Source organism: Hyla sarda, chromosome 2 (assembly GCF_029499605.1).
Source record: "Hyla sarda isolate aHylSar1 chromosome 2, aHylSar1.hap1, whole genome shotgun sequence".
Taxonomy (NCBI): Eukaryota; Metazoa; Chordata; class Amphibia; order Anura; family Hylidae; genus Hyla; species Hyla sarda.
The window spans coordinates 381,720,858-381,733,437 of NC_079190.1; the positions used below are offsets into that span (position 1 = coordinate 381,720,858).

General features: G+C 44.8%; 1 protein-coding gene across 4 annotated transcripts in view; it reads right to left on the bottom strand.

The window, feature by feature from the left end:
* Window positions 1-12,580, bottom strand: part of SH3KBP1 (SH3 domain containing kinase binding protein 1) — a 465,279-nt gene that overhangs the window by 169,493 nt on the left and 283,206 nt on the right. For all 4 annotated transcript variants that reach the window (XM_056558515.1, XM_056558516.1, XM_056558518.1 and 1 more), the window contains one exon: window positions 8,735-8,928. In XM_056558515.1, the coding sequence (XP_056414490.1) occupies window positions 8,735-8,928 (194 nt within the window). The remainder of the gene's footprint in view (window positions 1-8,734; window positions 8,929-12,580) is intronic.

Sequence of the window (12,580 nt, forward strand, 5' to 3'; positions counted from 1 at the left end):
TATTTTTTATATGGAATTTGGGAAAAAGGGGTGATTCAAACTTTTAATATGGAATGGGTGTTTTTTTTTTTTATTAAACTTTTTTTTTTAACGCTTTATAAGTCCCCTTAGGGGACTTTTAGGAGGAATCATTAGATTCCTCATACAGATCAATGTAGTTCCATAGAACTACATTGATCTGTGTGCTCTGCACTCGATTGACAAAGCCTGGTCCAGCCAGGCTTTATCAATCTCAGAGCTGCAGCCAGCAAGAAAGCAGAGGTAAGCTCTCCAGCTACCTCCACAGTGAATCGCCCCCGAGATCGCGCTGCGGGGGGCGATCCACCCCACTGTACCACTAGGGACTTGTTAAAGGTCCCTTTAGACGCTGCTGTCAGCAGCAATCTAAAGGGTTAATAGCTGTCCGCATGTTGGCTAAGAACTGCAGTCCCCCCTACAGGAATCAGCTGGGGGCCAGTCAGTACGGCATGGGCTCAAGTCAGGAACCTGCGCCATACAGCGCTTGCCATCTGAGGACCAACCCGCTCGTCCTTAGACGGCAACCGGTTAAGCAGAAGATTTTAATAAGAAAACTAAAACCATAAGCATTTATTAAACATTACTAAACATGTTCTTGTTTTTTTATTTAAAGCAGTATGCAGTGTGCATGTCTAAGAAATAAAAAAGAGAGTACCCTTGGCACAGGGGCACATAATTATGATATGTGTACATTGCTGTGGAACATGTTTGCACCATGTAGAAATAAATATGCATTGCAAGACATGGTAAAGTGTATGTGCATCTATTGTGAAGCAGTGACAGGAATGGTTGTCACTACACCAAAAGAAAAAAATATATTGGGGGGGGGGGGGGGGGGGGGGTTGTGCGGGCGAGGCGCCGTTGAAGATGGCTGCTCCTTGCTAGAGCTCCGACACCACGAGGACCATATCCTGCTATAATTCGCCCTGACTGCCATCAGCTTCATGGGGAAACCTTCTCGGAGGACCCCTAAGAGAAGTCCCGCTGCCTGACACCTGTCTCCGGCCCCGAGAGGCATTCAGAAGTACCTCCACCCGCTCCCGGGCCTACTAACCTGCGCCCTGTTGCTGGGCCTGCCTCTGGACTGCTCTCCTGCTCGTGGACCGCGGCACTTCTGGGGGTCTCCTCCGCTGCCCAGCTGCTGCCTGTGGACCCGGTGTGCTCCTCCGTGTGCCTTCCCTGCTGTCCCGGCGGTCTCCGGTGTCGCTGGCGAGTCGGAGTGCGCTCTGCCGGTGCAGCCTGCTGACTTGGAGAAGGCTCAGCACTTGAGGTCTGTGCGTCCGGCACTGCTCCCTCAGGTAGGAGAAGCAGTCTCTCCCACGATGCTGCCTGCACCTCCTGCTGCACCTCTGTCACCGGTGGGGACTCCTCACCTCTCTCCCCTGCCTTGTGCTCTGCACTGCCCTCTATATAAAGGGCCCTCACCAGCCCTCCAGACTCCCTGGGCTGCTGTTGTAAGGGGGTCCCCTGCCTCATCCCCCCTCACACTGGGACTGTCTGCTGCATCCACCTCTCAGGACTCCCTGCTCACCCCCCTGGATCACCTTCCTGCTGTGCTGGACTGGGCCACCCCTCCCCCCCCTCCCCTGACCCAAGAAGCACCTTGGACATTCCATCACCTTGTGCTTAGTCTTCCCTTGTCCCCCAGGCCTATGGTCTCTGTCCCTCACCCAACGGGGACCTCCGCCACATCTCCCCCGAGGCCCCCTGTTGAGGTGCCGTCGGCCGCTGTCACCCCTCCCCCCTGGAGGTAGGGGACTGTCGACCTGAGGCAGCCCCCCCCCCCGGGGCAGCCCCCCCACCGACATGGCATTGGAGTGCTCGGGTGCCCCTGCTCCTACACCAACACCCTTTGACCGCTCTCAGCTTCTGTCGCACTTCCCTTCTAAGGAGGATTTTCGCTCATTAATTTCTGAAGTAAAGGAAGCCTGCCGAGCTGAAATTGCTTCCATTCGCCAAGATTTGCAGAATGTCTCTGACCGTGTTGAGAATCTGGAAGAGGCCCATGATTCTACCAGGGTGTATATTGCACAGCTTCAGTCAACTGTTGTCTCCCAATCGGAATTCCTCAGTGATATGCATAACCACCTAGAAGACCTGGATAATAGAGGGCGACGGAACAATATCCATGTGCGGGGTCTTCCTGAGGCTACCCGGGACGAATAACTTCCAGTGACCCTGGAGGTCATCTTTAATTTGCTCCTTGGTGCATCTCCACCTGTCCAGATTAAAAAGGACAGGGCACATCGGGGGGACAGGGTGCATGGCAGACTTTAATTTTCGCTAATGTTTGACCATATGTTGCCTTCCTTGTTCTTGCTGTGTTATATTTTCATCAGTTGTGGTCACTGTTTTCCTGTTATTGCATGCCTTTTGGTGGTCACCTTTTTCTTGCAGTCTTTGGCATGGCCTCGTGGAGCTAGCCTATCTTACTCTGGTGATGGCCTCTCATCCCCCCGCTGAGGCCTTTTCAAATGCTACGGTACTGTGGTGGTGCTCTTCCACCTCACTTATGTTCTCAATTTGTGCCTCCTCCTTGACCTCGTGGTCATGGGTTGATTTCTTGATTAGTTGTGGTTTTCCTGTGTTTGTGTCTAATTGTTGTCCGTCTGTCTGCCCTCTTATTCCCTCTTGTTCCTTTTCTCTTTTTCCCTTTTTTTGGTTTTAGGTTGCTTCTCCTTGCCTTTCCTCTCCGAGATCTGGGCCCTGTGGCTGCTGACTTACTGCTTTGCTGACTTACTGCTTTTCTTCATGGGCTCCATTGTTTTCTTTACCATCCACCATGGTTAAGTCTGTCTCCTTGAATGTGAAGGGATTAAACTCCCCCTCTAAGAGGCGTTTGCTCCAAAGGGAGTTGATCGCGCTGTGTGCTGACATAGTCTTCCTTCAGGAGACACACTTTGACCATTCTGGATCCTTTCAATTTCTTACCCATCTTTTCCCACAAGCGTACTCTGCTGTTACTGATAGGAAAACGGCCAGCGTGGCTATTTTAGTCTCCAGGTCTTGCCACTTACAAGTCTTTTCCTTCTTTCCTAGACCCTCAGGGGCATTATGTAGTGGTGGAGGGGACACTAGGTGAGGTTCCACTCTTACTCTGTAATATTTATGCCCCAAACACGTCTCAAATCCCCTTCTTGCGTAGAGTGCTGGCTCGGCATCACAAATACCCCTCCTCTGCCTGGCTGTTGGGTGGGGGGGGGGACTTTATTCAGGTCTTTTCTCCTTCTCTTGATCGTCATTCTCTCTCTGCTGCTCCCCCCGCTCCCTCCCAATTGCGCGTGGCCTCCCTTTTTCGACGGGCTGTACGCACCTCATCGCTGTATGATTTATGGCGGATGACTTTGTGCCTTCCTTCCCTCCCTCATCCATAAGGATCAGGTTGGGTTTATGCCCTGCCGTCAGCACGGAGACAACACCCGGAGGGTAATAGATCTTGTGGACTTGGTTAAACGGAGGTCCGAGCAAGCGCTGCTTCTTAGCCTGGATGCTGAAAAGGCGTTTGATAGGCTGGGTGGCCATTTTTGTTTGCCACCCTTCAGAAATTTGGTATTATGGGCAATTTTTTGACTGCACTGCGGGGCTCTACTCCTCTCCCACTGCTTCTCTCAAACTTCCTCACGCTCCCTATCCGACTTTCCCGTTGTCCAATGGCACTTGTCAAAGTTGTCCGCTGTCCCCTCTGGTTTTTGCCCTCTGCATTGAATCCTTGGCTGTCATGATTAGGGCGAACCTGGACATTGCTGGCATCTCTTTGCATGACAGGGAGTTTAAGATTTGCTTGTTCGCTGACGATGTTCTTCTCACGCTCTCCAGACCCTTACTCTCTCTCCCTAGTCTGTATAGAGTCTTGCATGAATATGGTGTGGTCTCCGGTTACAAGGTTAACCTCTCTAAATCCGAAGCCCTTCCCCTCAATCTTCCCAGCTCTACCTCCACTCTTTTGCGCTGACTTTTCTTTCAAATGGTCCCCCTCGACTATCAAATACTGGGGGTGCACATTACTTCTTGCTACTCTTCTTTATACTCGGCTAACTACCTTCCGCTTTTCCTGGAACTTTGTGCCCTCCTAGAGACGTGGCGTACACAATACGTATCCTTTTTTTGGCGTATTGCGGCGGTTAAAATTACTATTCTACCAAAACGTCTTTATTTTTTCGAAACGTTGCTGATCCGGGTGCCGTTGGCTGCCCTCCGTTCCCTGCACTCCGCCATTTTTCGTTTCATTTGGGACGGGAAGAGGCATCGCCTACCTATGACTGTTATGATGGCTAGCAGGACGTGGGGAGGGTTAGCGGTCCCTGATGTCATTAAATATTATTGAGCTGCCCATCTGTGCCATCTTGCAGTATGGTGTTCTTACCATGCCTACAGCCACTGGACGGAACTGGAAAAACTTTGGTTAGCCCCCATACACCCTAACACTCTCCTCTGGCGTCTACGGTCTCTCCTACCCCCCTGCTGGCTCCCATGATTTTTTCTAAATATGTTTGGGGGTATTGTTCTGTGAAATTCAGGCTTCCTCTTCCTCCCCCCTGCATTCTTTCCTTTATCACCCTGACTTTCCTTCTGGTCTGTCATCTGCTATGGTGAGGGAATGGGGATCTGGGGTCTTTTCTGTTGGGCAGATGTAGTGGACCCTCTCTCCCGCTCTCTCTTGCCTTTTGACCAGTTGATGTCTCACTGGGATCTCCCCACCTCTGAGAGTCTCCACTACCTGCAGTTGGGTCTACAGTGTTTTTTCTCCCTACCGGATTTGAACGACTATGCAGGGGTGGACTTCAGGTGAGGGGACTTCTATCGGATATCTACTCCGTACTTCTCCACCTCCCTGAGGGGGCCCCTCCCTCTCACCGTTATATGGAACACCGGAAGGCTGCTCTCAATACTGCTATCACCCTTCCTCAGTGGTGGGCTATTCAGGAGAGGGCCTTCCATTTGTATGGCTTATAAGGAGTATAAATTGATTATGGACTGGTATCTTACTCCTGAGTTATTGAATTAGCTGAATCCAGACATCCCCCGCCCCCCCCCACCCCCAGTGCTGGCATTGTGGGGTGGGTTTGGGTACACTCCTACCTATATTCTGGTCTTGCCCCCTTCTAACGGAATACTGGACTGGGGTTCAGAGGTTGCTGCGGGAGGTTTTGGGTGTCCTGTTCCCCTTAGACCCCCTTATCTATCTCCTCCACCTCTCTCACCTCTCTTTATCTAAGAAACCCTTCAAACTCTTCCAACATCTTGTCTTAGACTCTTATAGCCAAGTACTAAGACCCTTATAGCCAAGTACTGGAAGCAAACTCTCTCTCCCCCTGAATCGGTCCTGTTGGCCCGTATTAGAGAGATCCGCTCTCTGGAATTCTTGACAACATCCCTTAAGAACTCTGTTCCATTATTTCTCTCGGTCTGGGAACCGCCCTGATTTCTGCTTTCTCCCCTTTCCCTTTTCTCTCCCCCCTTTTTCTTTCCCCCTCTTTTCACCCCGACTTTTGTGGTTGTTATGTGTATGGTTTCTGTGTCCTCTGTCTGTTCTCCCTTCCCCCTTTCCCTCCCTCGTATGTGGTTTGTACAACCTTTATGATTGACACTGATGTCGCGTGGTAACATGCGGGTTTAAGCAGCTATATTTTGGTAACGGAGGCCTTATGCGATTCTTAATGTTTTTATTATACTTCTTTGGCCTACCTATTCCCTGCTTATGACTTGTTTATGCTATGTGTTCTTGGGCTTTGCGCTCTGTATTCCTATTGTCTTTCTCAGAATGTATTGGGCTTCGGCCCCTATGTTGCCATTTCCTTGTTTTTTTGTTTTTTGGATTTCTGTACTTGAACAAAAACCTTTAATAAACGTTACAGTTTAAAAAAAAAAAAAAAAATATGACTGTATGAAGCGCACACCTAAATTCACATACAAATCCGGAGGTTACGCAGCCTCAAAAAAGGGGACATTATAACCAGTAACACATTTGTTGACTGTTGTATTGTTATGCCCGAGTGTGAGGCTGGTATTTTGTTACTGAAAATGAAGACAGGAGAAGCCCTGCCTGTCCCTTTCTCTTATAGCTATCTTGCTACTATATGACTGGACACGTCCTTTCCTGGCCAAACTTCTTTACTTCAGGGACAGGGATGCTATTCTCCAGGCGGTGTGGATCAAGGGAGAGGTCATCTGTGATGGAAGCAGGGTGTCCTTTTATCCTGATTTCTCTGTGGAACTTCGCATGCAGTGGGTGCAGTTTACGGAGGTCCGGGCGAAGCTGCGTGCCAAGGGTTACCGTTACTTAATGCTGAATCCTGCTCGCCTGAGAGTGGTGGATGGGGCCTCTACTAAGTTCTGCCCCCCCGGTCAGGCCTCCGGATTGAACTGCAATGGACTATCCTGCTACAGACCACTCTCCGTAAATGAAAACATTTTAGGTAGTGGTTAGGGAGATAGCTTTTGTATAGGGCCTCCACATGTTCCAGTCTCCCTGGGTAGTTACCGGCCATTTTAGTTTATTGTGGGGTGGCGGGAGGGAACTTTAGAAGTTGTTGTTTTATTCTTATTTGGGGTTCTTTTAAAGCCCATAGCAGTTGTATTTAGGGTCTAGGTCTGCACTGTGTTAGGGACTAGCAGTTTTTTCCGTCCCATTAGGGACTAGCAGTTTTTTCCGTCCCATTAAGTGTAAGGGTATTTTTTAAATGATTTACCTTCCTCAATTCCTTTATCTGTTTCATTTATATCCCACAATTCGCCCTAGAAAATATTTTAAAACACTGTGTGGTGCTCTGGGATCCTTCTACTGGCAGGGGAAATCTCCCAGACTTGGTCGGGCTCTTCCCTAGGCTCCTAAGCGGCATAGCTGGCCCTGATGTTTATAACTATTTTCTTGCCTCCCAGTTAGTCTATGCAGCGTGGTGGCTCAAACTGGATCTGTCCAACTCAGCGACGGCCTTGACTGGAGCAATTATGGGTTCCCATGAAGCTCTTACTAATACACTTTACAAGTATCATTCTTGTTCTTCTTTTTCTATTCCCCTCCAGACTGTAGCTAAAGTGTGGTCCATGGTGTTGAGAAAATTTCCACAGCCTCTGGTATCTCCTAGAGCACCCTTGTGGGGTAGCGTACATTTACCTCACCTAAATGGGTTACAGGAAGCCAGGTTCTGGGCTTCTCATGGTGTCAAATTTGTGATCCACTTGTTTGGTGAGGATCAGGTTTTGTTATCCTTTTCAGACATGAAGGAACGTTATAGAATGCCTGGAAATGCCTTTTATAGGTATCTTCAGCTTAGGCACGCGGTTCAGGAGCAGGTTGGCTCCCTGATGTTTATTCCTGTATTTTCTCATGTGGAGCTTCTCCTGGGCACCACAGATCTCTCTAAACCCCTAACTCAGGCCTATGCTCTCCTCCAGAAACTTGGGCCTAGCCCATTTTCACAAGCATTTCCTAAATAGGTGGCTGATAACCCGGATTTGTCTGAGGATCAGTGGAAGGAGGTTGAAGGCTCATATTATTCTATTGTAGTCCGTAGTATATATATGCTGATCCAATCCCGGTATGTTTTATGGTTATATTATACTCCTGCTAAGATGAAGCATATTGGTGTTTCTCAATCTGATTTGTGTTTCCGTTGTTCTTGTGAAGTTAGCACTTTTCTACATACTGTATGGGAATGTCCCGTCATTGCTCTCTTATGGAGGGAGGTGATGGGGTTTCCGGCTGATATTCTTGACTTTCCTTTCCTACTCATCCCTATGGTATGCCTGCTGGGAGTCATTAATGAGGTAGTTTCTAGTTCACATAGACACCTATTAATTTGCTTTTTGCTGTTCTAGGCCCGTAAGGTGGTAGTGATGACCTGGAAGGATACCTCCCCTCCCCCGCTGTCTCGTTGGCTGGCTTTGGTCAACAAGTATGTCCCGTTATACCAGGCTCTTTATGTGAGTCGTAAGTGCCCAAAGAAATTTGACAGGGTATCCTTCTGCTTGATGTGTCGGCAGACCCCCCCCCCCCCCCCCGCCCCCGGCTAGACTGTCCCAGTAGTTTTCTATGTGTACTGTGGTTCTTACTTTTGGGGGGGGGGGGGGCTGTGTTGGGGTTACCGGGACGTGTGTTTGTTTTTGTGAGTGGTGTGTCAGTCTGTGTTGGGCTTCACCCAGTGGGGTCTCAGATTTACCCTTATGTTTTACTAAACAATTTTCCATATGTTCTGCCTTTTGGTCTATATGCTGGCACCGGACTCTGGGACCTACGGTGTTTGTTGTATATGTTGTATTTTGTTCCACCGTCGGTGGTGTTTGTTACCTATATTGCCCAAAATTTTAATAAATACTTTTAAAAAAAATTGAAAGCTGAATCTCACGCTTATTCAGGTGAAAGCCATCAATAAAAATTGAAGGTTACATCTCAATCACTGTCTGTGGTGATTACTAGGCTATCAATATTTCTTGTCTGATAATATAAAGCAAGGGAGAAAGAAGATAATTTACATATTCATATACACCTAGAGAGAGACAGTCTCACCCCTGTGAATACACAGTTAAAGTAGAATAATCAGTTATTTGTAAAAAACAAAGAATCAATAAAGGACACCAGACTTTTGGTTGTCTATATGTGTCATCGTATTTCTTTACAGTGGTCAAGCTATCCAAGGTTAGCTTCTCCCACTTGTATTTAGTAAAACCAGACACCAGTACAAGAAATGTACAGCATACAGACACATTCTCTACTTACCTTTTCTACTGCAGCAATGTCATTTTCCATTTCCATTGACCTTGGTCTCAGTTTAATTGGTTTGTCTTTGAAAATATCCCCAAAGCCAAATCCCCTGATCTTTTTCGCATGGGTTTCTGCTCCACTTGTTCCATTAGTCCCTTCTGACTTGGAGTCACCCCCATCACTCTCGGAGCCGACAGTATCTTTAAATCCTGCCAGGAAAAAAAATATAATTGCTATGACAACTTGGTCTAATTTGCAAAAAAAATAATAAGGAGGTAACTGTTTCTTCTTCACGGTACTTCTTGTAAATGAGGCTTTGCATTTGAAAAAAGAATCAAAATTATATAGAATGTTAACAAGGTTTATCTTATAGAGCAAATATTTTCATGACGCCCCATCAAGTGGATTCTTCCACAATCTATAAACCCAAACTAATCAGTAAAAACTTACACATTAGGACACAACAGAATTTTTGAGCAAAATTCGACAGAAAAATTCAGCTTAGAAATTCCATTGCAGCAGAATCCCGCTGCTTTCAATAGGCTTCTTCCGCAATGTGTACAAAGAAATTTCCTGATTCTGGACTTGACATGTCAATTCTTTCGGTGGAATCTGTTGGAAATGCTTTGCCGTCTATGGAGATGGTGCATTTAAGAGCATCCCTAGCGCTGGCATATTCTGCCGGAGACTGCTATCTGCCCAGATATTTTCCAGGCGGACATTCTGCCATGTGAACATACCAATAGGGGAAGAAAATGATCTTATACTAACTACACAAAACCTCTCTAAAAAAAAGAGTCACTTATTTGTATGTGGTGCATGAGTTATAAACTATACTTAGGGCTTCCTAAACTGTATGTTGGGAGTAAAATGCAGCAAACATATTAAGAAAGGCACACGCTCTGAAACCTGCAAGCGGTCTGCTCTATGGCAAAATTTCCTAAAAGAGAAACAAAACCTTATCTGACGCAACCTATCTCCATGGCACCCAGTTTCTCTGCTACTTACACACCTGGTGCCTGCATTGCAAACAACCAAAATAACATTCTACAATTTCACAATATGCTTCATTATATACCAAATTATCACTTTTTATCTAGTTTCCCTGAGTCCAGATATGTTCTTGAGTGTTTCTTCTAGTTTTTTTTCTTGTCAGTGTCGGGTAAAAAATTATTTATACTAATACATCTGTTTCTTTCACTGGTTATGTGTTCAACATGTTGTCAACAGCAGCAATAAGTACTTGTATACACATTCAAACTGTAGGAAAGTCATAAAAACCTTAGAATAGAAATAATGGCATCTTAAAAGGACATTTGGCACCCAATAGGTAATGAGTCAATTAAACGGCTTTTTACCATAACTACTGAGCGCTTTGTGGGACAAATAATGGCGTCATCCGAGCAAAAGCTTTCAAGGGGACCTTATGTTTCCTCTGCTACCTACTTAAAAATGATAGTTGGTGTAATTACAGAGCATAAAATAAGGAGCTTAGATGTATATTTTTATGCAGTTTGCCCAAGCATGTTATATTTTATGACATATTTATTTGGGTGAGTTGATGTATCAATGGTTAAAAGTATTGGTTCACTTCACTATCAAGACAACATCTTCATGAAGATCAAACATTTTCTCCACAGTGTCCTCTAGTCATTCATTGTCAATTTATACATAAACTTATCAGTGTAATAAGAAGAATACTAGGGATCGACCGATATCAAATTTTTTAGGGCAGATACCGATAATCTGTGGAGGTTAAGGCCGATAGCCGATAACTTATACCGATATTCTGGTATAATTTATATAATGTAGCATTCTAACAGAGGAATCTGCAGTATTGTTATGTCATAAAGAATACAGATGTTTACTAAAACAGACATATCAGAAACAGGGACAGGTACGCTTTAATGCTGTCCATACACACTCGATTAATGTTGGTGAATCCAGTCAATCTAGAGTAGAGAACATAAGCTATCCTGGTGCTACAAGAACATTATAATTTTCAATATACAGTCTACAAAAGGATATTCAATAACTAATGTAAAATACGCTTAACCCCTTAAGGACCAAGTGTTTTTCTGTTTTTGCACTTTCGTTTTTTCCTCCTTACCTTTTAAAAATCATACCCGTTTCAATTTTGCTATCTAAAAAACCATATGAGAACTTTTTTTTTCGCCACCAATTCTACTTTGTAAAGACATCAGTCATTTTACCCAAAAATCTACGGCGAAATGGAAAAAAAAAAAATAATTGTATGACAAAATTGAAAAAAAAAAGGCATTTTGTAAATTTTGGGGGCTTCCGTTTCTACGCCGTACATTTTTCGGTAACTATGACACTTTATCTTTATTCTGTAGGCCCATATGATTAAAATGATACCCTACTTATGTAGGTTAGATTTTGTTGTACTTCTGGAAAAAATCATAACTACATGCAGGAAAATGTATACGTTTAAAATTGTCATCTTCTCACCCCTATAACTTTTTTATTTTTTCGTGTACAGGGCTGTTTGAGGACTCATATTTTGCACTGTGATCTGAAGTTTCCATCGGTTTCATTTTTGTATTGATCGGACTTTTTGATCACTTTTTATGGTATAAAAAGTGACCAAAAATACGCTATTTTGGACTTTGGATTTTTTTGCGTGTACGCCATTGACCATGCGGTTTAATTAACAATATTTTTAAAGTTCGGACATTTACGCAAGCGGCGATACCACATATGTTTATTTTTATTATGTTTATATATTATATGGAATTTGGGAAAAGGGGGGTGATTTTAACTTTTAATAAGGAAGGGGTTAATGTGTGTGTTTTTAAACTTTTTTTTTTTTTTTTTTTACACTTTTAGACCCCTTAGGGGACTTTCAGGAGGAATCATTTGAATCCTTATACAGATCAATGTGGTTCCATAAAACCACATTGCTCTGTGTGCTCTGTGCTCGATTGATAAAGCCTGATTGATCCACCCCACTGGACCAACAGGGACGGGATAATAGCCGCTGCATGTCGGATATTGACACCGGCCCCTAGCTACAGGAATCAGCTGGGGGCCGGCCGGTATGACACAGGCTCGAGTCGGGAGCCCGTGCCATACCCAGTTTATGGCACATGGACGCGTAAAGACATCCATGGTCATTAACAGGTTAAAATAATACTGACTAACCAATAAAAAAAAAAAAAATCATTAAATTAAGACCATGGCGGTCTTAAATTAGCACTTTCAGATATAAAAACTTTGTTTATGTTGTATATCTTGGCAAAACAAATGTTTTTCTAATATACTTCTTTAAGAAATGTTCACATTTCAGTAGGGAAACTACCATTGCAAATCCCACCACTGGTGATCCCCATACCTCCTGGGACTACAACTCCAAGCATGCCTGAACAGTCAAAATGATGCCTGGGCATGCTGGGAGTTGTAATTTTGCAAAAGCTGTAGGCTCACAGCTAAAGGCAACACTGCTGCAAAAAAAAGAGTTATCAAAACACTGTACCTCCAACTATTCCAAAACTATAAGCCCCAGCATTACAGGATTGCCAAAGGATAATACACATGAATGACAAAGGGAAAATAAATAAAATGTATACATAAAAAAACACTGTACTAAAAGTACAGTGTTTTTTTTATGCATACATTTTAACCTTTGCACTAATTTAGGAAGATGCAAGTTATAAACTCACCATATTGTCTATGGTAGAGTAAAGGCAATCTCCAATAATTATAGTGTGTGTGTGTACAGCATAAAAGAAGAGAGGAAAGGGTTACAGAGCAGGGCTGCTATGCTCCTCCAAGAGTAGTGAATCAGCAGAGTGAGGGAGGGGGAGGAGTCATCACAGTTCAGGCAAGAGAAGGATACAC